The 25,786-nt window shown below is 37.7% G+C and overlaps 1 protein-coding gene and 1 long non-coding RNA gene across 6 annotated transcripts in view; one reads left to right on the forward strand and one right to left on the reverse strand.

The window, feature by feature from the left end:
• LOC110064280 (voltage-dependent calcium channel type A subunit alpha-1-like) overlaps window positions 1-19,985 on the reverse strand; it is a 46,481-nt gene extending 26,496 nt beyond the window's left edge. For 2 of the 5 annotated variants that reach the window (XM_089275294.1, XM_020771315.2), the window contains exons 1-16: window positions 19,439-19,985; window positions 19,072-19,176; window positions 18,795-18,934; window positions 12,390-12,493; window positions 9,247-9,399; window positions 8,662-8,864; window positions 7,757-7,866; window positions 6,426-6,541; window positions 6,166-6,322; window positions 5,202-5,374; window positions 4,707-4,819; window positions 3,521-3,630; window positions 2,478-2,609; window positions 2,018-2,099; window positions 1,119-1,242; window positions 474-633 (exon numbers count right to left, since the gene is read on the reverse strand). In XM_089275294.1, the coding sequence (XP_089131420.1) occupies window positions 474-633; window positions 1,119-1,242; window positions 2,018-2,099; window positions 2,478-2,609; window positions 3,521-3,630; window positions 4,707-4,819; window positions 5,202-5,374; window positions 6,166-6,322; window positions 6,426-6,541; window positions 7,757-7,866; window positions 8,662-8,864; window positions 9,247-9,399; window positions 12,390-12,493; window positions 18,795-18,934; window positions 19,072-19,176; window positions 19,439-19,642 (2,186 nt within the window). In that variant the 5' untranslated portion in view covers window positions 19,643-19,985. Of the gene's footprint in view, window positions 1-473; window positions 634-1,118; window positions 1,243-2,017; window positions 2,100-2,477; window positions 2,610-3,520; window positions 3,631-4,706; window positions 4,820-5,201; window positions 5,375-6,165; window positions 6,323-6,425; window positions 6,542-7,756; window positions 7,867-8,661; window positions 8,865-9,246; window positions 9,400-10,542; window positions 10,751-12,389; window positions 12,494-18,794; window positions 18,935-19,071; window positions 19,177-19,438 lie in introns of those variants that run through there. The other 3 variants (XM_089275295.1, XM_020771316.2, XM_089275297.1) reach the window with 2 other exon arrangements.
• On the forward strand, window positions 10,804-25,496 carry LOC110064282 (uncharacterized). Its single transcript, XR_002298316.2, has 4 exons — window positions 10,804-11,027; window positions 13,676-13,727; window positions 24,134-24,660; window positions 25,244-25,496. It is a non-coding gene; the product is annotated as an uncharacterized LOC110064282 (long non-coding RNA).
• Window positions 25,497-25,786: the final 290 nt, after the last annotated feature.

Here is a 25,786-nt window from a genome sequence, read left to right on the forward strand (position 1 = left end):
AAACAAAAGATGTACAGGGTCAAGGACCTTCCAACATAAATCTTAGCCTGTTTCTTTGCTTCTTTGATGTTTACGGAGTTTCTTAACCATTTCCCTCTATGATTCATGGGAGAGGCAATGAAAAAGTCAAAGCATTTTGAAATAATTATTACATGTATATGGCTAGCTCCGTAAACGGGCAAGATGAGTCAAATCCTACACTGTGATTGGCTACCCGATGGGCAAGATGGAGCTATCTTGCCTGCTCAGGACTACCTGCCATGTGCCGCAAGAGAAATTTCCCCAAATGCCATATAACAAATCCTTTATTGACCAAGCTTGTTCAGCCAAGATGGCTGAATATTGACCTCATTCTTTTTTCCCCGAGTTTCTCGACCTCAACTACATCTTGGTCCATACACACACAAAAAAAGAACTTGACCAATATCCAGCCATCTTGACCTCACGCTTGGTCAATAACCTATATATCTCACCCTGGGCTGGATCTGGGAGAGCCATAATCTCGGTACTGATCAGCGATTTCTCTTCTTCTTTCTTCCCTCGCATTTTCTTCAGCTTCCTCATCTTGACTCAGTTGTTGAGCATTGGCCAAGTTGTCAACAGCGATGGCCAAGAATACATTAAGAAGAGTGTCTGGTCATGAGTTAAGGTACAAACACAACTGCTCGTAGAGCAAAGAGTTCGAACACAGTAACTTTGACAAATAGAAATTGATATTTTAAGAAACTCCCCATGATTATTGCTATGTCTCTAAGGCGGGTTTCCAGGCCATGGCTTGAGTTTCTGCTAGAAGTTTGTGTCAAGCCCACTCCAAGCTACCCCAGCAATGGGGTTCTTGTTCATTGCACGCTACACCCAGCTTTTTTGCTGGGTTTTGTTATTTGCAGGTATCTGTTTTTACACCTGGGTGGAGAGGCATAGTAGGAGTAAAGTGTCTTACCCAACCACACAAAGTAATTACTCGTCCTGGGGTTTGAACTCAAAGTCCAAACTCCATTGTACTATTAACCTATTCATTTCTTTCAAAATTTATTTCATGGGACATCCCATAGTAACAATTACAATTTCATTAGTATGACGAATTATTACTAATAACTTTAAGTGTTCTCTTTGGATACAATTTCCTAGTACAACAAGCAGCACAAAGTACAAACACCAGACTAAAGTCCAACTTTTCTCTGGATAACCTTGAGATAAGACTCCCTCATACATCACAGCATTCCAGTCTTCTCCTGTCAAGATCTACAGATGAAAACAAAACAATACAAATCATGTCCTTCTGTTGTGCATCATTCTTCTTGGGGACCTACATGTACCTTGAAAAACCCAAACCACCGCAAAATATTGAGTTATAAGCTCTGACCTTATATATGTGCAGAATGCTTTATGGTGGACTTATTTTCAGACAACTTATTATTGTGTGTGGGGTGGGGAAGGGGTGGGGAGAGAACGGGGACGAAGGAGGTTACCAGGAGGTAACTTTTATCAAATGTCTGGATATGCTGTGTGTCAAAAATGCAAGAATACTGCATACTTTACTCACAAAAAAAAATTTTGTGGACATTTAATTTTCAGACACACAATTCGGACAAATTCTGGACAAAAAATTCAGACACTTTCATGAAACATAGCTAAAGTAAATTTACACCCACAAAGACAAATTAGACTGAAACAACATCATTCTGTAAAATGATAGTTTCACTGCACCACCAAGGTTTTACAGGTACAAAGAAAAAAAGTATGAACTAACAGTTTAAAATCACAATTCTCTGAACATACTGTCTCTAACAAATAAATTACAAGCCATTAAGTATGATAGAGGACTTATCACCAAAACAAGTTGAATCTTTCTTAAACAGAAAAATCACAACCAATGGGCTTTATATTTAGGAGAGGGGTAGCACATTATTGGAAGGATTATTTCATGACGGGTTCTATCAGAATATTATGGTATTTTCATTTAATTCCGTTCCATAAAGATTCACAAAAAAAGCAACTTGCATTTTTTCAAGCTTACCTGAAAAACAGCAAGTGCAGCATTCCAAAAATTGTCAAAGTTTGTTCTAGGATTTCCATTTCTACCAGGGAGATCTCTAAACCTGAACAGTAAAAACCAATGACAATAAGTTATTTTAAGCATCAGATCATATGAAGGGACTGGTGATCATTGACAGTATCACCAATAATTAATCTTGAGCATAGTAGAATAATACAGTTGAACCTCTATTAAGTGGCCACCCCCAATTAAGTGGCCAGTTATCAAAGTCCTAAAATTATTAATTATCAGTAAAATACTGCAAATAAAACCACTATTAATCATATGCATTTACTTCCCATCATTTCAGAAGTAAACTAGGAGAAACAGGACTTGAACTTGGACTAAAGAAATCTGACAAGATTTTTTACAAAAATAGGCCATAGAAGAATCCAAACACACCATAAGAAGGACAAAGAACTTTGAAATATAATGAACTTACTCTGCTCCAAAAAGTTGCATTCCAAGCAAAGCAAAAATCACGATGAAAAGGAAGAGTAGAAACAATAAGCTCAGGATGGAGCGAACACTACTCAATAATGACGTCACCAAGTTACGCAGAGAGGACCAATACCTGCCAGAAAACAACAACAACAACAACATTTGTTTAGCCTTCCTGTTAATATCTCGATAATAAGAATAGTTACCTAACATCAGGCTTTTAGCCAGATGGGTGTCCAGGCGTCCTGTGGATGGGTACATTTTAATGAAAATTGTTTTATTTAAATTCATATGTTGCCTTATAAATTGTTCATTTGAGCAGCCCCTATAGCATATTCTGGATGTGCACTTTTCAAATCCTGACTAAAAGCCTACCTAGCATAATTTCTATTCATTGATTATTGGTACTATCCATAGATAGATGTAATACCTCACCAGTCCAGGCACAAATTCTCATGCAGTATTCAAGAATGTTTAAGGAAATTCTTCTAATACTTACACTTAAAAAGAATCGAAATTAATCCACAAAACAGCATGACACCAAACAAAGCACAGTATAAAAATAAGTACCTGGGCAGCAGTCAACTTAAGAAAAAAAATGTGACCTTGATGAGCTCTAAACCTGAGCCTGCGACATGGTCACATGATACTGGTTAGCAGATACCTTGTTTTGACAGGTGTCAATTGACCATAACATGGATGGCCAATATCAATCCATGCCACTAGCAATGTTGACCGTGAAAAAAGAGTTGTATGGTTTTCTATTTCTATGTATGCATGTGGATCTGTTCCTATAGTTATGGTGTACCGCTGGGATATTGTCATTATACAAAAATACAATTAGCAAGATTTAATGACAGAATGATGTTCTGTGGTTGCTTTTAACAACTACAATTATTTACCTTGCATTTGTTAGATATGAGAATTATTACTAGTGAACTCGGCATTGCACACCTCATTGGCTAAACATACTTTCTCATATCTAATGGTGCTTGCAGAATATTGTTCAACAAAATCATATTTCATAAAAAGAGAATACTTTACCTAGTAAATTTAAAGAGCCTCAACAATCTCAAGGCTCGAAGTACTGATATACCCAAACTTGTGCCTTCTGCTTTTGAAATGATAAGTTCAATTATGCCACAGCTTACAACCTACAAGAAATAAGAATTGCCATTCATGGGTTTACTCAACAAGCAATAATGTTCTATTTGACCAAATGTAGGGTTTTCAATAAGCGCCATAGCCTGTAGCACCTGTTATGGCTGAGCATGCTTGATGGGCCCTTATTGCTAAGGCATAAAGTTGGGCGTAGTTGAAAGTAATTCACCATAAAGTAACAAATTTGGTACAGGTGTGAAAGTCAAGGTTACAAGTAAATCAAAAAATTAATGACAGCCCTGAAATGCTAACAGTAAGAGCCAACTTTAAGCAAGTCTACAAATTTTCCTTTGAAAGACGTGCAAGCAATAATTTAAAAGACTTTAAGCTGCTTTTTCTTGTCTGTAAGGCTCTTAATGACAAAGAACCAGAATAGATATTAAACGTCTCCTCTGTCACAAGCCTAATCTGAGATTTTCACTTCATTCCTGTGATCAAGCCCTTCTATTGGTGCCAAGAGAGAAATGCACTACCCTTGGAGACCGCTCCTTTTCTCGTTCGCGTCCATTTTTATGGAACAATTTGCCCTTGGTTATACAATCAAGCTTGTCTTTGGACATTTTTAACAAATGATTGAAAACAGATCTTTTTAAAATTGCTTATGACTGTTTAGAATTTTTGTAACTCTTAGTTACATAAGCCGTTTTATATTTTTGTATTTTTAGCACATTTTATTTGTTTTATAGATCTTTGTTTTAAGTTTGTTAGCTTCTTTTTATGTAAAGCACTTTTGAATATTTCATAGTATTAGTGCTATATAAATGTATAATTATAATTATTATTATTACCAGATACATGTAAGATTCAAGTTTGTATGAAAAGTGCTCAATAAAGTTTGCTATTTTCTATTATTATTATCATTATTATTATTATTATTATTATTATTATTATTATTATTATTATTATTATCGTCCTCACGTAATGTTTGCTTAAAGTCCTTAGGACCAAGTCCAGACCATGGTCCTGGGGCACTAGGGGATAGCCAGTTTTTAGCTCGATAGCACCCTCCTTATTATTATTATTATTATTGTTATTGTTATTATTATTCTCTAGATATGGAATGCCTTACCAAACAATCAAATGTATTAAACTGGGACTTGAAGTAAAGCTGAGGACCAAGGCCATAGAGCTTCAGCATCATCTCACAAAAGAAGAAAGAGATGAACACAATCTCCGCGACATCTAATGTGATAAAAATTTGAAAGAAAATATGTACACTATTATATATGGGCTTCAATTTAAATACTTAGATTGATAAGTAAAAAATGCAACGTAAAAAGAAAACATTTACCAGAGAGAAAAATGGCAATTAAGCAATGTATCAACCAAAAAGGATTTAACAATGAGGGAAAATTTAGACATGAACTTTTTGCAAACCATCAACTTGAAAAACTATTGCTCAATTTTCCAAACTCTTTTAATCCTAGTTAGACAAGGTGGTTATCAGCAACTAGGCAAAATGATCATCGAACAACAGAAAGCGAATTAGCCATTAACACAGACTTACATCATGCAGAAAATTGTCAAAGGAACTAAAATACGAGGAACTGCTTTAGATTGTTACCTTGAAATTGTGTCAGCCATGCAGGTTGGTTATAATACTGCAGTGCAGTGATCACCGTGTTAAGAAAAACACATATAAGTACTGTCCAGTAAAATGCTTGATGCTTGACAGCTTGTCTTACACGGATTTTCCATCTTTTGTTTCTCCTAAGAAATCTTTGGCAGAAACTCTTCCTGTTGAGAGCAAAATAACAATATTACGGTGGTCATTATGTGTCTGAGGAAATTCACATTAGTTGCAGGTGCATATATTTATAAAATAATTAAGATAATAATTGTGCTTTCATTGGTCGAACAGATGTGTTCAGATGAGAGTATGTAAACACAGTAAAATGAGAAATATTTTACAAAAGAAACAGAGGACTTTTTTCCATGTCATCTACATGTAAGCACTTGGGGGATTGGGAGAATTCTCGAAAGTTATGTCTTAAGACTGTACATGTATGAACAAGTTGAAAAAATCCTTTATTATTGCTTAAATGTTGCGGTTTAATATTAGCCTTCGTACAATTTGGTATAATTGTCCATTGTTTCATATATATGATAAATACATTATCATAATGGTAACCATGCATACGCCAGAACAAAGGAAATACCAAATTGTACCGAGGGTTAAATTGAACCACAACTTATAAGTACGTATTTTAGTAAATACAAAGTTAAATAAATAATAACCTATTATCAGGTGCTCAGAATTTCTCAGCCAAAAGTAATGTATAATTATGTTAAGCTTAATAGATATATCTAAAAGATATTATATATTTTATGGAGAATAAGCCATGACAAAAGCCATGCTGAAGATGATGCTTAGTAAAAGCATGACCGTTTGACCTTACAGTACTTTCTAATATTTTCAGCAAATCGGTCAGTCTTAAATCTAGCTAAAAAAAAATTTAATATGTAAAAACAGCATTGAATTCAAAATGAGATTTAATTTCAGAAACATTAATATCAAGCACACTAACTTTTTTCCTGTGTTCAGTCTATGCCTTCTTCCAGATTGTCCTGTAAGTACAACAGATGTCATGGCAACATCTCCATCTTCTACCCGATCAAGATTTCTTCTTCTTGACACGTCCACATTTCCGTCTTCCTCTTCTTCTTCTTCCAACATTAGATCCTCTGTTAAAAGTATTGATGGAAAAAAAAATCCTCACTTAGACAACCAGTGAGAGAAACAAATGTAGCTCACTTGTCTCAAGGGAGAGGAACAAAATACCCTTACCAGCTTTACTTATCCAATCTATATAACCATGTAAGTGTCGCTCCATTTTTTGTGTTCTTCTTACTTTCAGGAATGCTCTTCGGTTCTCCACTCTTTCTCTCTCTTTTGCAAATTCACTGGTGAACAGCAACAATGAAATATAAGACATTTAGCTGATCGCTTTACTTCTGCTAAAAATAACATTAGATTAATTTCCACCATAACCCACGGCACCTGCTATGGCTGAGTATGCTTAATTTTTCCTTGATGTTATGGGGGAAATTGCCGAATGTTGATAGAACTCACCCACAAAGTAACAAGTTTGCTACGGGTGTGTAGAACAAGGGAACAGGTGACTCAAAACATAATGACAGCCCTGAAAAATGAGCACAAATATTTGCCTGGCTTATTCCCATTCCAAGAAGCAGTTTATTGAAAAGTTGAACAGGCGATGTCCAAGGAAAATATCCATGCAAAAATTAAAAACCAGATGGCACATGCAGACAGACCCTTGTGAGTTTTTGACTCCTTCAAACATTTTCACTGAAGCCCTAGCTTGTAATCTGTGAGATATTTGCCAGGACATCAAACATCCAAACAACTGTTGTTGTTAAAAAACCGTCAAAAAATTTGGTTACAGAATTGAATCAGAACAATTGGAACACTAACACTGTGAAATCAGAATGCTCAACTGCAACCAATAACGGTTGTAAACCGTCCCCTTAAACATGCATTGACACCATTTACAATTTACAATGACATAAATGAACCAGCTGTGGAATGGGGAAAGTGGAAGTACAACAGGTCAGTAGAAATCAGTGAGCCCGACCAAATCATCAGAAGTTTCCCATCAATTTCCTGTAAGGTTTCCAGCCTTGTTCAAATGGTTTTTAATCTGAGTTTGATTGATTTATTGAGATCTCTCTTATGTCTGGAACACTGTCTTTGCATGCTTGCCCTCTTATTCAACACTCAAATGATATCCCGATCAACACTTGATCATCATCTCGATCGATCCTTGGTCGACACTAGGTCAACAGTAGATCGACATCTTGATTGACACCCAATGGACACTTGATCATGACAAATGTTGGTCGATATATGGCCAAGTGTTGACTGACTCACTGAATTGATCGACAATTTATAAATTAAATTTAGTCAACTCTCGACTGATGTTCGACTGAGATGTCGACCGAGTGTTGATCAAATGTCAATCAAGTGTCAACCGACGTGTCAACTGAGTATTGATCAAGTGCTGATCGAGGGTATCTACCAAGGGTATGGATTGACACTCGACTGTGGATGCCTTTAGTACACATGATCAGGAGAAAACTGACTTTAGAAATACTTACCCACTAAGAACACCAAGAACCAAGTTGAGCATAAAGAATGATCCTATTACAACAAGCGAATAATAATATATCCAAAATACATAACCATGGGCATCGTAGGCATCAAACGTCTGTGGAAAAATAAACATCATCATCAAAGTTAGCAATTAATTTTGCAAAATAACAAAACCAGTCAAAACACAGCATCATTGGCTGCCAAAATTTAATTGTTACATATAACTAAATGTGCTAGGGAACCTTTTTTACTAGTTGAAATTCAACCAAACATCAAATCTTTTCTGATGCTGTGACTGATGGTATAAGCATAGATTTCTATCAGGTGTTTATTTCATGAATCTAGCTATAACTGCACCAGTAAAATTGTGATTGCATCTTGGGCATTTTGAGTATCATATAATAATACTACGAGCCTGTTAATTCTAATTTACTGTGGTTAGATTGAAGGATAACAAAAACCTGTTTCACCATAGGATAAAACACAGCAAAATTTTTATCACATATAAATCTAGATCATTATTTTAATCTTAGGATAGAAAACAAAACCAATAAAACCATTTGTGTTATACTGTGAGTCATAAACACTTTGTACTTTGAAAACAATTCGGAAATTTAGACAGCATTTGCCTATGACTTGCATTTTCTAAATTCTTTCAGTCTTCTTATATCCACATATTTTATAATCAATCAATCAATCAATCAATCTTTATTTGTACTCAGTCTTGCTAAAGAAAAATTACAATTTCAATGAAAATATTACAAGTAAAAATTAGAGTACTAGCTGCCTGGAATACCCATAGGGGCTAGTGGAGCCAGGCAGCCATAAGCCATAACAGTATAAGCTATTTGTGGCTTTGGCATTGAGCTTTTTTAAATGAATAAGTTTAGAGTAAAACACATATACATACCCAATACATGATGTCTGTCCAGCCCTCATTAGTAATAACTTGAAATACTGTCAGCATTCCAGCAAATATATTGTCAAATGACGTGATTCCATCGTTTGGCCCTTCCCAGTTCTTCAGGCAAAACTGGCCTTCTGGACAACGGGTTCCTGTGCCTTTGGCAACACATATTTGAGGACCATCTGGATCTGTGATTTCCATGCGACCTAGGAAATCAAAATTTCATTTGACAATTTCAGGAATGACTTTATTAAAAAAATTGTCACATAATGCATACTTTAATTGAATTCAAGAACCGCTTGGGTGTTTTGTGTGAAACTGAGGAAATATCAGGGTTAAGAAAAATTCACTTCCAGCTTGCCCAACAGGAAAGTCTACATGTCCCAGACAACCAGCCAGACTGCACTTTTTTCAAGCCCTGAATGTTATTTAAATTATAAATTTAAGTCTGTGTTCAGATCATAGGTTATCCTGGAGGGGAGGAGAACCTTATTTGAAATTACTCAAGGTTCTAGAAATATGGCTTGTTAGAGAGGATGGCTTAATAGAGAGCTTTTATTATTTAATGAGAAAAAGTACCATACTTACCTGTCACATTTTGGTTGCACACATAGTGAAATCTTCCAACAAGAAATTCTAATCCTATGATTGCGTAAATTATGATTACAAATCCTACGAGCAAACAAATTTGCAGAAGAGGCACCATGGCGCACATGATGGACTTCATAACTACTTGAAGACCTTTTTAGAAAAAGAAACAAAACATGATCAGTTAATATGTTAACAATGGCAGAAGGTAACGGAGCCAAAATTCCCATTCTCAGAATGCTGCTCAACCATTCCAAAATGGTTTTATTACATCTAAATTTGGCCAATAAATCCTATCACATCAGTTTTAATGACTTTATAGCAGATTACTGTACCCAAATATGCAATTAGCCAGTCAGAAGCCATGACTACTGTCCTGATATCTTAGGATATCAAGTCACTGACCTGATATGGCTATGATATCGTGGTCACTTGGCCGAATTTGGGTAGGTTAATACCTAATTGTACCCTTTTTGGTAAGCTTCTGTTGCATAACAGGCTCGTTTGGCCTCACCATGGGTATTTTGGGTGGGCTATTTCTCACCAAAAATACGAACCATGGCTCGACTGATGTGCGGCCAAGGCGTAACAAAAAGTACGATTAGGTATAAATATCATAATACCAGGGGAGATTGGTTGAACCATGGCCTGCATTTTGGTGAAATCCATTTTGAACCAAACATACCTCATATGTCTCTAAAGTTTACCAAAGGGGTACGATTTGGCAAATTAGGACAAGAATCAGGCATGTTAGGTCAGTGATTTGATATCACAGTATTCCTGTGCCCTTTGTCTGTTTTCCTCAACATTTAGTGCACCCTTCACGTATAATTTGCAGCCGAAAAAGCCTGCTTTGAGGCTGGATGGATAAGTGTGTTCTGATTGGGCATTTCATAGGCTGGCCGCGAAAACAAACGGGAGGTCAAATTCTAAAAATAGAAAGATACGGGAAAGGGTTGACTCCAACAGTTAGTATGGGAGATGGGGGCGCCTTGTCATGGGCTCCTTGCAAAGCCCTTTCTGGTACAGTAAACTTTAATCACTATACTTATTTTTCAGATATGGTAGTAAGCTTTCACCTGTTGACACTTAACGCACACCTTAGAGTTTTGGGTTAAAAATGATCATTGAGTTTTTTTTTTAATCAGTAAACAAATCTGCCAAGCCGCTTGCATCCACGTCGAATGTGCCATTAAACATTTATACCATGAGCTAACTCAACCAATACCTATTTAGTAAAATAAGACTTCAGTCTATTAAAGGATTATAAGGAGGCGGATAAGGACCGTAACTGACCTCGCACAACGAGTCAAACACCAAATTCTGGAAGAGTCATCGGTGAAGTGTGGAACAAGAAAATGGGAATCGATAGAACAAACTAACGGTATTGTTATCACTGACGTTCGGCAACGTTTTTCTATTTCAAAGGTCAATAACTGACAAATTCCAACAAATTCTTTCCAGCCGAAATCCATCTCTCCGCCATTTTCGGTGACCGCCATTTTTGCCGCCATTTTGAAGTCTATTGGGAATCTCCGCTGTTCAAATTTTAACGTGGTCTCGGACTAGCTCCAGGGTGTCGCAGTGTCTCATTCCTTCACGGTGGATGCGTGCGAAGGACCTAAGGAATTTCATTATTTAACTTGTTTGGCCTCGTTTATTCTTCCTCGAACTGCCAACCCAAACTGTGGACCGAATTTCTTCACCGAAACTGGAAAAAGTATGTCGAAGGTTGGGAAAAAGCGACAAGAGCCCGCGGCATGAGCCATCGTGAATGATCGGTGAGTAATCCATGTTGCTCATTTCGGTGTATTCAATCCCCAGAATCGATCAAATGAGGCTAACAATTTGATGGACACAATGTCCTTTGTACTTCAAAGAATTGATAAACTTCTTGATATAGTAGTTTACCTTCACTTCATTACCTTTGTGATTACAAACGTCGTAAAATTTCACGTCACGGTTGTAAACACAAACAATAGGTAAACTGAAGGCCAATATTTTTACCGCCCTTCGTGGCGATTGACATTTCATACCCTCGTTTTATTGCGTACGACCGAAAAATGTGTTTCAAGAGCATTTGGTGGACAGGGAAAAGAATCCGCTGCTGGCCGTTCAAGAAATTTGCATTTTATCAGCTGTTTGACATGTAACCATCGGGGCACCTAACAAATGAATTGTACGGTCACTACATGTACATCGCTCCAAGTGAGTTCGCTCCACGAGACGAGACAAGTTTCGCTCCACAGAAAAAATTTCGAAAAGTAACGTTCCATACAAAAGTGACATCGCTCCATGTAGGAAATTACAGAAACATTTGTGCAAACCTTGTTCAGATTTAGTACAGCTTCGATCCCAAGTCGATCCCAGCTCCACTGGTTACCTGTTTGCTACCGTATAATTTTTAAAATTCTCCTACTGGTCTACAAAGCTCTCAATGGAACAGCGTCTTACTACATCAGTGAATTACTTAAGTACAACACCTCTCAACGGAAATTAAGATCGTCCTCTCAACACCTTCTGGCGACCCCGAAAGCTAGACTGAAAACATACGGAGAGAGAGCATTTGCTGTGGCGGCACCGAGACTATGGAACTCGATCCCACTTGAACTAAGATCCAGTAGTTCGATTGACATTTTTAAACGGCATTTAAAAACATATCTTTTTAAACAAGCTTTTTAACTCTTTTAATTTTTAGATTATTTTTTATTATTATTTTTTCCCCTCCCCTTTTTTAGCTTTTTAAATATATATTTTTTTATTTAATGTAAAGCGCCATGGACAAATAGTGGATTGGTGCTATATAAATACTTTATTATTATTATTATTATTTTACATTGCACTTACATTATTACTGGGTTGTGCTTTAACACCCGAGACCCATTAAGTGTGAGCATCAATTGTTCTAGTTCTTTCACAATATGGAACCAAGGGTATGTTGCTCCTACCAAGGCCATTTGTCATGCTTAAATAAAGGCTGGTTGTCTGTCTGTCTGTCTGTTGGTCAGTTGGTTGGTCTGTCTGTCTGTCAGTCAGTTGGTTGGTCCGTCTGTCACTAACTTTGCCCTCAATAAGTTTGCCTACCATGTTGGTAAACTTGATCATATGTACAGTAACAGTAGCCAGAGCAAGTTTTGACTTACTTGGAATGCCTGACACTAACTTTAATGGCCTGAGCACTCTTGCAGCTCTTAGAGCTTTCAAACTTCCAGCATTGAAGACGTTGAGTTGTGGCAAGCTCAGAAGGCTGCAATTTGATCACAAAATGTTTTGAGTACTTATTGCAATTCCCTAGCCCTAAGATATGCTACATTCTCAGTCATAAGCATGACACCACAAGAGACCAGAAGAACAAGTTTTCTGAGAGTAAATAGTCAACCTGGTTGTGCATTATTGATTGCAGGGCTCATAGGAAATAAGGGTGATTACTATGAAGTTGTTTAATTAGTAGACACTCTAATGGATTGCAGTCAAAAACCAGCAATTTAATGTATTTTTAATCCAAAAATCAAGAATGTTTATTTTCCCTTTTAATAGCATCACTTGTTTGATCATGTTCTACTATGATTATCAGTTGAGTAAGGCTTACCAAAAAAGTTTGGTGGCCAGTTTTTAATGTTAAACTGGTGTTGTGGTCATGGGCAGCTGGCTCTGTATTCAGAGGCAACTTGTCAGCCTTTGATGTCATTGGCAGCAAAGAGCATGAAATTGCAGGCAATGATAAATTGTTACCACAACTGGAAATGAGGAAAGTTGCCTGAGGCAACACCATAATTTTAAGTCTAAAACTTTGTCACCAAAACTCAGCCGTACCTTGCTCAACTGATAATTGTAGCATCAGTGATACTTGCTGATTATCAACTTGAAGGTGATAAATGTAAAGTGACTGCTGTAGCAAATTTGGGAAAAGCTGACATATTGCCAAGCATTAGTCCTTCATTGGAGCAAAATCAGTTGATAGAAAGTTATTATGAGAACCATTCAGAATCACAGATTTCCAATAAAGACAAGGAGTGTCTCCTAACAAAAATCAAAATTTGACATATTTCTAGATAGGCAAACAGGTTGTGGAACCCAGGTGGTAATTAAGAACAGAGTCTTTATTTGAACATGTAAGGGTTCCTGCTTGGTGTAGCAGACACAGTACACATCACAATAGAACACTGCCCTGCAAGCCCATTGTTTTCATTGTTTTCCTCACTCTTTTGTCCTTTTGTTCTCTATTGTTTTACATCATCTGTGTCTTAAACACCAAGGAAGAGCCCATATAAGTGTAGGTTAACATGAACTTAGAACTCAACAACGTTAGATGGAGAATCCTGGATCCACATTGCAAAATTTGGACCACCCAGGGAAACAATCAAAATTCTCCTTTTCATCTAGGACCAGCTTGCCATATAATAAAGTGCAGTATTTATATTCTTCTTAGGTCCACAAAACTGTCACAGCCCCTGAACCTGTGATTTCCTCACATTTAAAAGGTATGTGCTGTAGTAAAATTATCTACATTTGTACCAATTATTTTAATGACCATTTCAGTTGAACAAGTACTGGGAAGTTTAAAATCTCTTTCTAATACACACCTGGAATCTACCTAACACAACTTTGTAAGTAAAGGAAATTAACTTTTAAACAAATTGATGTCATGATACAGTGGAACTCTGCCTTACCACCACCCCATTAATACAGTCACCTTGTTATTTTGGCCATTTTATTCTGGCCTACACAAAAACTCAGTCAGTCATTTTCTTATTTAAAGAACCTTTTGATATGCCCCCCGTACCCCCGCCCTTTAATATGGCCAGAATTTTGTGGCCATTGGTGACTGAATTAACAGGGCCCCACTGAATAAATAACTCAAGATGCCTACTAGTGTGCTTGAAAATTGGTGTCATTAAAAAGGGAGCGCTAATTTGCCTTTTATTTTTTTTACAAAAAATGGTTCCTTTTTTTTTCACAAAAAAGGACCATTACCAAAAATAAAAAATGAATTTAGAAAATTAAAAATGTAAAAATTTTGTCCACTGTTTATTAGTGACTGTCATTAAATATTTAACTGACACAAAAAACATTTTGGTTAGGAGCCTTTCATAGTATACAGAAATGGAAAATTATTTCTTTTTGTTTACTTCTCAGTCATACAAAAATGCGATAATATGTATTTGTGGTTAGTTACTGTACAACAATGTATGTACATGCGGTTGTTTTTTTCTGTTTTGTTTGTATAGCTCTTAATAGTAGCCTTTTACACATATTTGCAGGCTTTTAGCCAGACAGGCATGTAGGAATCCTGTGGATGGCCACTTAAAGAAAATTGTTTTATTTTCATATGCAGCACATTTTTCATCTTCAGCATATTTCTACGGCACATTTTGGATGCCCATGTTTCAAATCCTGGCTATAGCCTACATATTTGTAAGGTGGTTGAAACCTTTTAAGTGTAAACTACATTGATTCTTGATTCTTTTTGGGGAATAACAATTCTAGACCATATCATTTGCATTGGGGCCTTTGTTCTTGACTGGCTTTGAAATAGCAAAGAGAGGAAATGTGAAATGAATTAAGTTTTAGATTTGAAAGGGTGTCAAGTTGTCCCTTTTATAGGAATGTCACATGACTATGCATACTTGTTACGTACATGAAAATTGATTATTACGTAGTTAATGTCTGTAACTTTGGATATGTTCTCTATAGCTACAATCAAATAATTTTAGTTTGGCTTTGCTCCATTCATGTGCTGACATTGACTGGCATTTAACAGATCAGTGATAATATGCATAATATTTGCATACAGTAAATTAGATATAAGGCTTAAAAGGCTCTTAAAAGTGTCAAATATTCTCTGGTAATCTAAACGTTTCGGGCTTACCAGTAGCCCTTCTTCAGGAGGTGGAAGAAGGGCTAAGCCCGAAACATTTAGATGACCAGAGAATATTTGACACTTTTAAGAGCCTTTTGAGCCTTATATCTAATTTATCTGCAGTGTCACACATCTTATGAGTTTTTTGCTCATTTGTACTGAATTTGCATACAGTAGTCAACCTCAGAATAAAAAAAATTTAACTTGTGATTTGTTATGATTGTGTTACCAGGGTGGCGGTTGCAAAGAAAACCAATGTTTAGGCTGGCCCTTCGGGCAAGTTGTAACCATGATGTACTAGCTTGAAAGTCATTTTCACTAGCTCCAAACAATTTCATCTCTTACAGGACTTCAATCTGCAATTTGAATTCTGTTTGAAAACTTTTTTTAGCCCATTAGACAAGTGAAGGATGGACTCCACTATCCTGACTGCAAAATTCACTTGCCCCAGGCTAGCAGACACGACTGTCTTTGCATGCTGGTTATCTGCTATAGTTTGGTGTCATTTTCTGTGCTTTTCTTTGGCTAAAGTCATGTGAATAATATGATTACGTTTCCTCTTTATTGAGCAACTTTCAGTGATGAGGAAAAAATCACTTGAATTGCCAATTTTGATGGTGTGGGATGTGTAAGTAATAATACTTGTCTTCAATCCAGAAACTATTGATTAGCATTTTTGCTGTGGTCATCCATTCTTTTCCAGTATAAATGATTAGGAAAAAGGCCAATTCTTTGCTGTATGCCTTTTCTTTTTTTTTTCGTTACATATTTGCCACAAAGAACGATGCAATATCATGATAATAATTAGTATAATTTTCAAAGAAAACACTAAGTTACATTTTAAGTGACTAAATGTACAAGGCATTTAATTATGTTCATTTAAGTGTTGTTTTTTCCTACAATAATTATAGCAGTGTGCATTGCCAACTTAACTGTGTGTCACCATGACAACTTGCACTCGAAAAATAGCCTCTGGTTTGCTTGCTTTTAATAATTATATATACTGAAACAGCAGTGAAAAAATTCTGCTCGTAAGGATCTAGTAAACTGTGTTAGCTAGCGTTGTTCCTACTTTATCAAGACATCTTGATTCGACTTCTAAAAGAACATAGATTCTAATTTTTCCAATTATGCCGTGAAGTTAAGTTTCCAACTAAGCAGAAATGAACAAAGTGTAAGCAGAACTCAAACTACAAATTTGCATTAACATACATCCATTTATGTAAACATAAATGTCAATAACTTTATAATTGCAACTTCAACTGACATTTTCCACTAGAACGTACAATACAGATTGATTGTAAGGTTGATTAATCAATGCTTCATTCCTGTTGAAAGCCGTTCTTCACCTTTAGAAAGATATCAAAACTGCACTTTCAATCAGGCTGAGAATATTTTAAAGAATTGCACGATAAGCTTATTTTGCTTCAACGAATTAAGGCAATAGTTCATAAGTTCAACAAACTGAGAAATGTTCAAGTAAATATAAACCCTCTAATATGGATTTCTTTGATGATTCTGAAAGTCTTTGCTGTGAAACGATTTTGCAAAACCTGTCAATTACTCAAACGATGGCATGAAAGTTAAACCACCTTGATGTGTTCACCATCATTATTCAGTGAAACAATTACATCCTCGACCTTGTTAGCATTTTCCTTTGTACGAAAAACTAACAATTACTGTTTGTTTATCCTATTTTCCTTAACCTCAGTTCTAAGCATTTATATTCAAACGAGAAAAAGCCAGTGTCTTTGTCATGGGTCTTAGTATGAAGATGTGACAGATTTACATAAAATAGTTTTGTAATGTAAATATACAGAAACAGGCTGCTTTAGAACTGTCTTCTTGTCAATAATAAATCAGTATTCGCACTTGGTTTAAATTGTTTGCGGTGAATTGCGACAGAAATTCTTCGTTTAGCGATAAAATGGCAGTTTTTTTGGTTTCCCTAGGAGCTTTTGACAGGTGTAGTGCAAAAACTGTGCCTGGCGAGCGCCGCGCCGCTCTTAATAATTTATCACCCATTCTGTCAACAATTGGTTTTAAAGCGAGGGAACTGCGGAACTTGAAGTATTTGGTCGCAGGACCGGCCATATAACTTTGCCTTTTGGGTTATAAAGTAAATTTCAATTAACATTTCACGCTCGATTGCCTGCTTAAACGACAAATAAAAATTGCAACGACCAAAGTTCGTTTCCTTCGAAAGTATCTATTGTGGAAGTGATAATGTTGAACGTTGTTTTAATGCAGCTTTCGAAAATGTTTTATTTACTTCGAGAAAGTTTCAAAACTAGCGGGTTGTTTGTACTTAAACCCTTTTTTCACTTCTCTAGTCTTCTACAACACGCTTGTTACCATAGATACCACGTGAGAAATTTTATTTGGCGGAATTATTTTCTTATGACTCAGTTTTTTTGTGCGTAGGCGCGGAGTTGTGTTATGCAAGGCATATTAAGCCGCGGTACCTGCAAAGGAACATTGCCGGGAAAAGAACCTGTTTTTCGCGGGAATTGCTACAGCTGGTAGCCAGACGAGCGGAGTAATGCATTTTGTTGCGTAGAGCTGGATAACTAAACTCGAACTTGCATCGTCACTTATTTTTCGAGTTTTATTTTAATCGTGTGGAGTAGCTGCTTACTTTGTACTGATATTACTGTTTAATTGAGGGTTTCCTCAATACTCGTACTCGGTCGCTTATGTAGACGTGATTTAGCCATCGATTTCTATTTTGAGAATACAGCAAGTTTTAGGTGTAATAGATGTACTAGCACTTGTGTTTTGACTTTTTATATAACATGGCTATTTACTCTAGCGACGTTAAATAATTGAACACCGGCGAGTTTTGGCGTGGAGGAATTGTGTGCAATGCGGGAATGCCCGACTAACTCCGACTCTAAGAAAATACTCTGTTTGACAATCATAGCGAATTGGGTAATTAAAGAAAGTGTCGGTTTTATTGTTGATGCGCTTGAAGTAGTATCTAGGATCGCGTGAAGAATTGATATAACGAAATTCGTCACCCGGCAGGGCGAACGGTGAAGCGATAATCGGCTAATGGAAATACAATTTCCTCCTCTACAAGTTGCCTGACTTGGACAATCAGCTTTCAGAAGAATAAAAGCAACTTTTTACAAGAATCATGCCATGAGGTCGTCTGCAGTTCACAGTCGGGATATGCGTGACTAGTGACTAGTGTTGCTTTTTGTCTCCGTGTTTCGGTTGAGCGAGTTTCGCATACACGTTCACTAAGGTTCTCGTGTTTTGCGTTTCGTTAACTGGCGCAGCTTTGGCACAGTCGAAAGTGACGTAAACACTCGGGCAGTGTGAACTAGACTCAATATCGCTCGGTTTAGCATGTTTGGTTGTCATGTTTATAGCTGGTGTAATTGCCCAATGCTATGCTTAGTCGTCAAGCGGTAGACATTTCCGTGCGTTTCGCTGCCGTTAACACGCCGTGTACATTTCAAGCTGACTCGTTTAGCGAAACTAGATCGATTGTGGCCTAACGAACTCACAATCAGATACATGTCGTAAACTTGCCCTGCGACATTTTTGGTAAGGGAGTGAAAGCTTGTTTAAATATTGAAATTTACGAGTGAAAATTACAACGACATACATGGTTGAATAAAGAGCGCAGGCATTATACTGCATAAATATACACACACATGTATACTGTATACATACTTACCCTGTTACAACCACCACGAAATCCAAAACGTTCCATCCGTTCCGAAGGTACGAGTCGGCGTGTAGTACAAATCCAAGAGCTATAATTTTTAATACGGCTTCTAGGCAGAATATTGCTAATAAATATACTTCGGCATCTTCCTAGGAAAAAGCAGGAACAATAACAAGTGTGAGAGAGTGATTCACTTTCGTCCAAGCAAGTGTAGTAAGGACGACCGCAGAACGATCCTGCGTTCAGCGTCGCTCTGTGTTTCAGAAATCTCCAAGTTTCTACTTACTAGTTTTTGGTTCAGATCGGACTTGTCGTTGTTCGGCAGCGGAGTATTTGCGGCGAGTAGGATGCAATTGACAAAGATGGTCAATAAAATGAAATATTCAAAAGGCTTGTCTTCAGTTAAGGAATATATGATACGAACACAAACGCACATATACGTAAAACTAAAAAATAAAATCTCACAGGAACACGCCACTGAAACAGCACAAATTGACCAGGAAAATTTAACCAAGACTTCACAACGTTACACACTGACAAGGGTCCTCAGCACGCACGCTCAACTGCGGCGGTAGACGACAACAAACTCACAGACAACGCCAAACCAGAGAGAACATTTTGTACAAAGACGTTTCGCTCGCATCAAAGGATACTTTACTCTCGACGATCGTACGGCATATTTTTCTAATAAAATTTTCCTTCGAGAAAATGAAGAGCGATCGGTCCGCACAGACGATCTGTGATGTTTCGGTACCAGCTTGCATCGAAGACTTGCGCGAAATATTACTTGAGTTGGCCATACGCGTTTTATAAAAGTCCTCTGAAGGCACCGAGGACGGCCTTCGATTGTCCGCCATTTTTCGTGATTTGAGCTGTTTTCAAGCCACATTCAGCCGCGATCTCGGGCTATAGATGACTGGCGTCGCGCGCTGGCGAACGCGAAAGTTCGTTTCCAGCCATGGAATTAACCGCCTTGAAGCGATTCAATCATACAGGTTTTTGGGCTTCCTTCTTGCCTTGACACCGTATGCTAATTACAAGCCGAGTCTATAATCAAGTGGCCTATCAAATGAGACCGACACTGGCGGGTCACGTGATTTCGACTGGTACTGGTTTGGGTGTGAAATGACAAAAAACGCACTCACTGCAATCTCACCCATTACACCTGCTACTGCTGCCCAAATCTCTGCCAACAACCAAATGTTCGTAGCGGCAGCCACCAAAACGCTTTGTTTTGGTTCGTTTAGGCGACCTAACAAGCTTTATAATCGTGTGAATTCTGCTTGTATGTTCCCGTAAAATGACATCCCGCACTCCTCGAGGTGGGCGGAATGTCAAGGAAAATTCACTCACGTTTCCTCTCGTTTTTTTTGTTTTTTTTTTTTGGCACACTGTCACCCCCTCCGAAATAAATTGCTTTTGTTTAAGTACTTCGCGTTAAAGAGGAATAAACTTACCGTCACGTGTATTTACATCGGTAATTGTTTCGGTTTGAACACAGAGGTTTTTAATAATCCTACGTGAATCGTTTGCATGTCTCGTTCTGTGGAAATTTTTTTGTAATCCTAAGTCGGCTTTTGTGCAATACCGTTGCGAATTCGTGGACGTAAAATAACAATTACTACAAGCATAATACCCGCGGGTTTCATCGATTCATTGCCAACCTGATGATGGGATTTCTTTTTTTTTTCTTCAGGGCAGACTCTCCGAGTAATTACGGTGTAACGATTTAAGGGCTTTTGTTGGATACTTATCCCAGATCTCTACAAGCTTTGTTAGTTTAGGCTCGAGTAGGGTAGGTCGTTAAAGAGTATGCTACTCACACAAACTTAAAAAAACATCAACAAGTCGCTTGATTCTTAATTCGCCCTCATTACACTTGGAAGGCAGGTGATGCGGCGGTAACTACACACTAGCGTCCACTTTCGCAATACCTGAACTTATAGGAATGTCTTATTTGGGCACTGATAGCTTGAAACCATTGGGATAACGGGAAAAAAAATCTGAGCCTCAAAATTCTCAATGCATCCACTGAAATGTTTTCTTCGACTTAACAGAGTGAAGCGTCTCTCGAACTTTTGCAATATTTATGTCGTCACAACACGATAAGGCTTGGTTGTTTTAATCGAATTATTTTGAAAATCCTGAAGACTGTCTAGCGCCTTCGTTGAATTAACCGACTTTTGGTCGACGCGCGCTAGTTTTTCGTCAAAAAAAAAAACCCTTGTCGGGTTTGAAATCAATTGCCGAGTTTGCGTTAGGATGTCTTACTTTTAATTCATCTCTCTCTTGTCTTGTTTTAATTTAACCGATATGAATTATGAATACGTTTCTTGACAGCTGTTGCCTCGTCAAGTTGAAGGCGAGATTCTTTCACCTTCTTTGCGCGTCTACTTCCGAATGCTCTCAGCACAAGTCTTGTCGAAGAAAGAATACCGGATATTAAATTACACACTTTCTTGTTCCTTTGTATTACTCCAATCCAAACTCGACACAATGGCCGTTTATCAGTAGGCGACGCAGAAGAAAGAAATTCCAGCTAACCGCTGAGCAAAACAAAAATACACTGCCGCCGGCTTGAGTTTTGAATAAGCAGCGCCTCGAGCATGTTGCTTCTTACGCGCTGTGATTGTCGCGCCACCATTATATAGCTGTAGTTCCTGAAAAGCGGTTTTTTCAACATAACAACCTTGTTAAAAATTTCAATAGATACCGTTGTGCTCTTACTCGAGTCTGTCATGCTCTCGATTTTATTACGCGTCGGGAATTCTATTTCAGGAGTAATGTGGTATTTAATGTGAAAAAAATTGTCAAATGTTTCTTCGGTTGTCTGGCTATTAAACACTCGTGAGTCAGCTCTTCATTCTTTTCGTCATATAGCACTCCATAACACTTAGGCTTTTTGGTGAAGAAAAAATAAAAGGATGTTTCGACGCTGGTTCATTTCTGACCTGTTCCTTCCTCCCGACTCCGTTTTATTTTTTACTTATTCTTTTATAAGCTAGAATTTTTGATATTAAATGGTTATTGAAAGAACTGGCCTAGAGACGGATGCGTAACAGTCAAAATCGGAATGTTTGATTTAGGAGGTCAGTTTTAAACGGCAGCGGTTTGCTTGAATCTGCTTTTTTCAATTTTGATTTGTTCACTGCTGTGAAGGAATTTCTTTTGCATTTTCTTTGCGATTGGCTCTGAATAAATAAAATAAACAAATGTAGGTTTTTACGTCCTTCCAAAACTAAAACATGCACGATTAAATGAACAAGCCACCACAACCAAGATATTAGAAGTGTTCAGCGTTCCGTTCAAAATCACTCGACATCAGACGAATTACGGGGAATAATCTAGAACTGACCCGAGGCAAATTATTGTTATAACGTCGGGTATTCATAATTAAGAAATTTCTTGAGCAGGGGTAAGCTTACTGGTTGAAATGATCAAGATTGGCGACAATGACGGAAACAAATGGAGAAGTTTCTAGTGAATTCTTGCGGTCGTAAACTTTAGTTGAGTTTATTTTCATTTTATGCGGGAAACACGTTCGGTTGCGGTCATAGTATCATCTCTTACATCAGTAAAACGTGCTCCTGGTGCTCTCAACTAGAAGTTTTTGTTGTTTCGCATACGATACAAAGACAAGTGTTTCCTTTCCCGTACTCGAACCTGGGTCAATATTTGAAGACAAAGTTGCTCTAGCAGGGCTACTGAGCTTTGCAAACCTGTGCGTAAAAATATAACTTACGTGACGGTGACGATGCTCTGAACGTGAGGCCATTGCGGTGGTTTTCTTCGTAAAAAAGAAACGATTTTCAGTACGAGGTATGCGTATTGAAATATTTCAATCTTCTAAGAGAGTATTAAGAGCTAAAGTGAGTTTCAAAGAATCGTTTTACAGCAAACATTAGGGAGTTCATCCATACAGATTTCAAACCGTCACTAGATGGTCGAGAAGTAGTGCGGCTACAAATTAGAGAATGTTGAATCCGAAAAGAGCGGTATGTGTACCTGTTGCCTAATTAAACATTTGTAACATTTATTGAAATATAAAGTGATACGTTGTTCTGGGTACATTGACCAGAGATTAAAAGAAATAGGAAACTTCTGGTAGATTTTATCCTCCAAAAGATCTCAAATCTACTGTCATGCACATGTTGCAAGAAATCATGGTGAGGCAAAAGAGGAAAATTTAGCGCAACATCAACGAAGAATGCCGAAGTAGCGCAGCGTCACCTTTGTAGATCTTTTTCACCCTCGAGTTATTGCTTTCCTTGGGTAGTTTCACTTTGCATTTTTAATTTGCCTTCATTAACTGGTTAAGGTGTCGTGGCTCGTTTCGGAGGCTTAGTATTGCGCAATAAGGAATTTGGCAGTCAAATGTGAAGGCTGTCTTCAAGGTGCCTTTCAGCAGGCGATTTGAACGTGCCCTCGCTTTGTATGTAGAATGGTCGCTCACAGCAGGTATTGATTGTTTATTGAAGCAGGTGGCCAGAGGATTATGTGCTTGGTTTATCCAAAATTAATTGCCATCTTAGTGGTTGTATTTGTGCTTCTCCTTCTATACTTGCAGTCAGTTTGTCTCATACTGATAATCTCAATCTGGCGGTGTCTTTTAAGAATCGTGACATCAAAGAAAATAGGAACGGAAAATATCGAATCCCTTTCTTGGAGAACCTGTCGTAAATTACAGTCTGTCATCTTAAATTGTAGGCGTTTAATTAGAGCCGCTTTTTTATTCATATTTTTCTTTATTGTCGGCTCGAATTGTCTGCATCTTTGATCACTTCACTGTCAGGTTTCATTAAACTGCATCGTTCATCATCCTACTTGTTCCAACGTTGAAACACGCAAACAATAAAACATTCTCATTTTCGCTTTAACCTCGCAACAGTCCATTCTTTCTTCTTGTTGCTCTTAGCTTAGCCATCTTTATCATCTTTCAAATGAATTCTGCTACCTTAACCTTGATTGCTTGGATAATCATATCTATAGAACCATATCAATGACAGGCTTTCTTGCAATCGGATTGGATAATGACACACGTTGTTTGCCAGTTAGAGCATGAGCTTTTAGGTGTTCTTCTCCATCACACGAATATGCATTTTCTCAGGCACTTAGACCTATAAAAACTGCTTACTTTGTAATTTGAGAGCTGACATGACTGTCGTTTGTCGTGTAGAATTTTGTTTATAGCGGCTGCGAAATATTTTGGATCTAAACCGTTGTTGTTCAGGCAATGAATATTGGAGCGATCGCAACTCAGTGACGGCTTAGCTAGGACACTTAAAAGCTTGTCTGCTCTGATTAATGTAGCTGAAATAATATTTAATTATATTTTTTGTTATTACCAGGTTGACCGGACATTTGTGTGCATCCGGTCCAAGACGGCGACGTCTATATCGCAAGGCCACAGTGGACGAATAAGAACTATCTTCATCTGATGGAGAGAGTTAACTCGCTTCACCTTATATCGAGGTGCCTCTTGATCCTCTTCCCCAACAGGGGGCGTAAAGTTGTTTGCGTCGTTTCTTTGTTTGACAATTCATATCTACCGCCGGATGTTGTAATTGTAAGGGAATTGTGTGAAATAAATTAACTAGAAGAACTTGACTTTTCTAGATAAGTGTTTTTGTTCACGTCTTTCTCATTCAGAGTCTGCTGTAACTGTTTACTGATCCACGGATCTCCCAGCAGTTTCTCAGCGGATCGAAATTATAGAGAGGGGTTGGGAGAGAGAGAAGCGTCATCTACAGTGAACTAAAGAAATTCGAGCTGGCACAGTTGACGAGGAGTATAAACGGAACTTGGAACACCTACCAATAACGAGGGAACAAAGTCTGGTTGTGTTAACGGGGTGGTTGTATGAACCCCTGACCAAGTACGTGTGTGTTTTTGTTAAGACACACCATAAGTATAATTAGGTACCGGCGAAAGGCGGACTCTCAGGGCAACTTAAACCAAAATGCCGGGGGTTACTTTGGTCATCTACTAGCATCTCATCCTAGGGGAGTAGCAATTCTCCCAATTGTTTTATAATCATGATAAGCTGCGGCAATGTGGCCCAAATGCAACTTACTTTTACAAATATAGTAACTGATGCAGCTTTGCTTGAGAAGGTGGGAGCAAAGCGGGAACAAGATGTCAACAAGATGGGAGAGATGGTCAAAACGCGTGGGTTTCTGTATTAGCTCGGGTCGGTTTTTATCCCCTTGACATGTTCAGCAAACTTTGAAATAGGTACGTATGTTTTTAAAAATGTTCGGTGTGTAGCCAGGCATGTTATCACACATCTTTTACATATTCTAGCAGGACGCCGTTTAACATTTGCATTTTCCATCTTTTGTTGAAGAAGGCAACAGTAGTGGCCGAAACGTCCGATAACCATATTTTTAGCCAGTGACAACCATTTAATTCCTTTTTACCAATTTTTTACGTATGTTTTTGTCGCGTTCTTTCGCCAGTCTCCGTCACCGTCTCCCATAATTAAGGAATTGTGCCCTGCTCTAACTTTCAAGGTATGCTGTAAGAACTTAACTTCATGGAACGCCTTGTAGATCATCTACGACCATACTGTCGGGCTGACGGGCTTATGGAAATGTAATTTCAAATGTCTTCGGTGCACATACTTGTACTAAAATGCCGGACACTATCACGGCATAATATCAGAGTAATTGTAACATGCCTGAGCAAAATAAATAGGTTTTAAAAGGAGGACATTCTGTGAGTGATTCCTTGTCAAATTTATGGCGTTAGTCTAATAGACTTCCGTTGTCGTATTTAACATCTGCTTCTCTAGAAACAGGAACAACTCAGTTGTTAATGAGATCGTCAACAGTCCTTCCCAATCTTTCCTGTGCTGGCCACCTTTTCTTTGTTAAAAAAAGCATTCTTTAGAAACTCCTTGAATATCCTTGTGTTGTAGCAGTGGTGAAAACCAACAGGTGTATTTTTCAAGGTGAAGCTCCAACGCATCTTGAAACGTTTCCAACGGAAAAAAAAACTTG

The sequence above is a fragment of the Orbicella faveolata genome, unplaced genomic scaffold, assembly GCF_042242905.1.
Source record: "Orbicella faveolata isolate gen_17 unplaced genomic scaffold, um_ofav_v1 contig_36, whole genome shotgun sequence".
Classification (NCBI taxonomy): Eukaryota; Metazoa; Cnidaria; class Anthozoa; order Scleractinia; family Merulinidae; genus Orbicella; species Orbicella faveolata.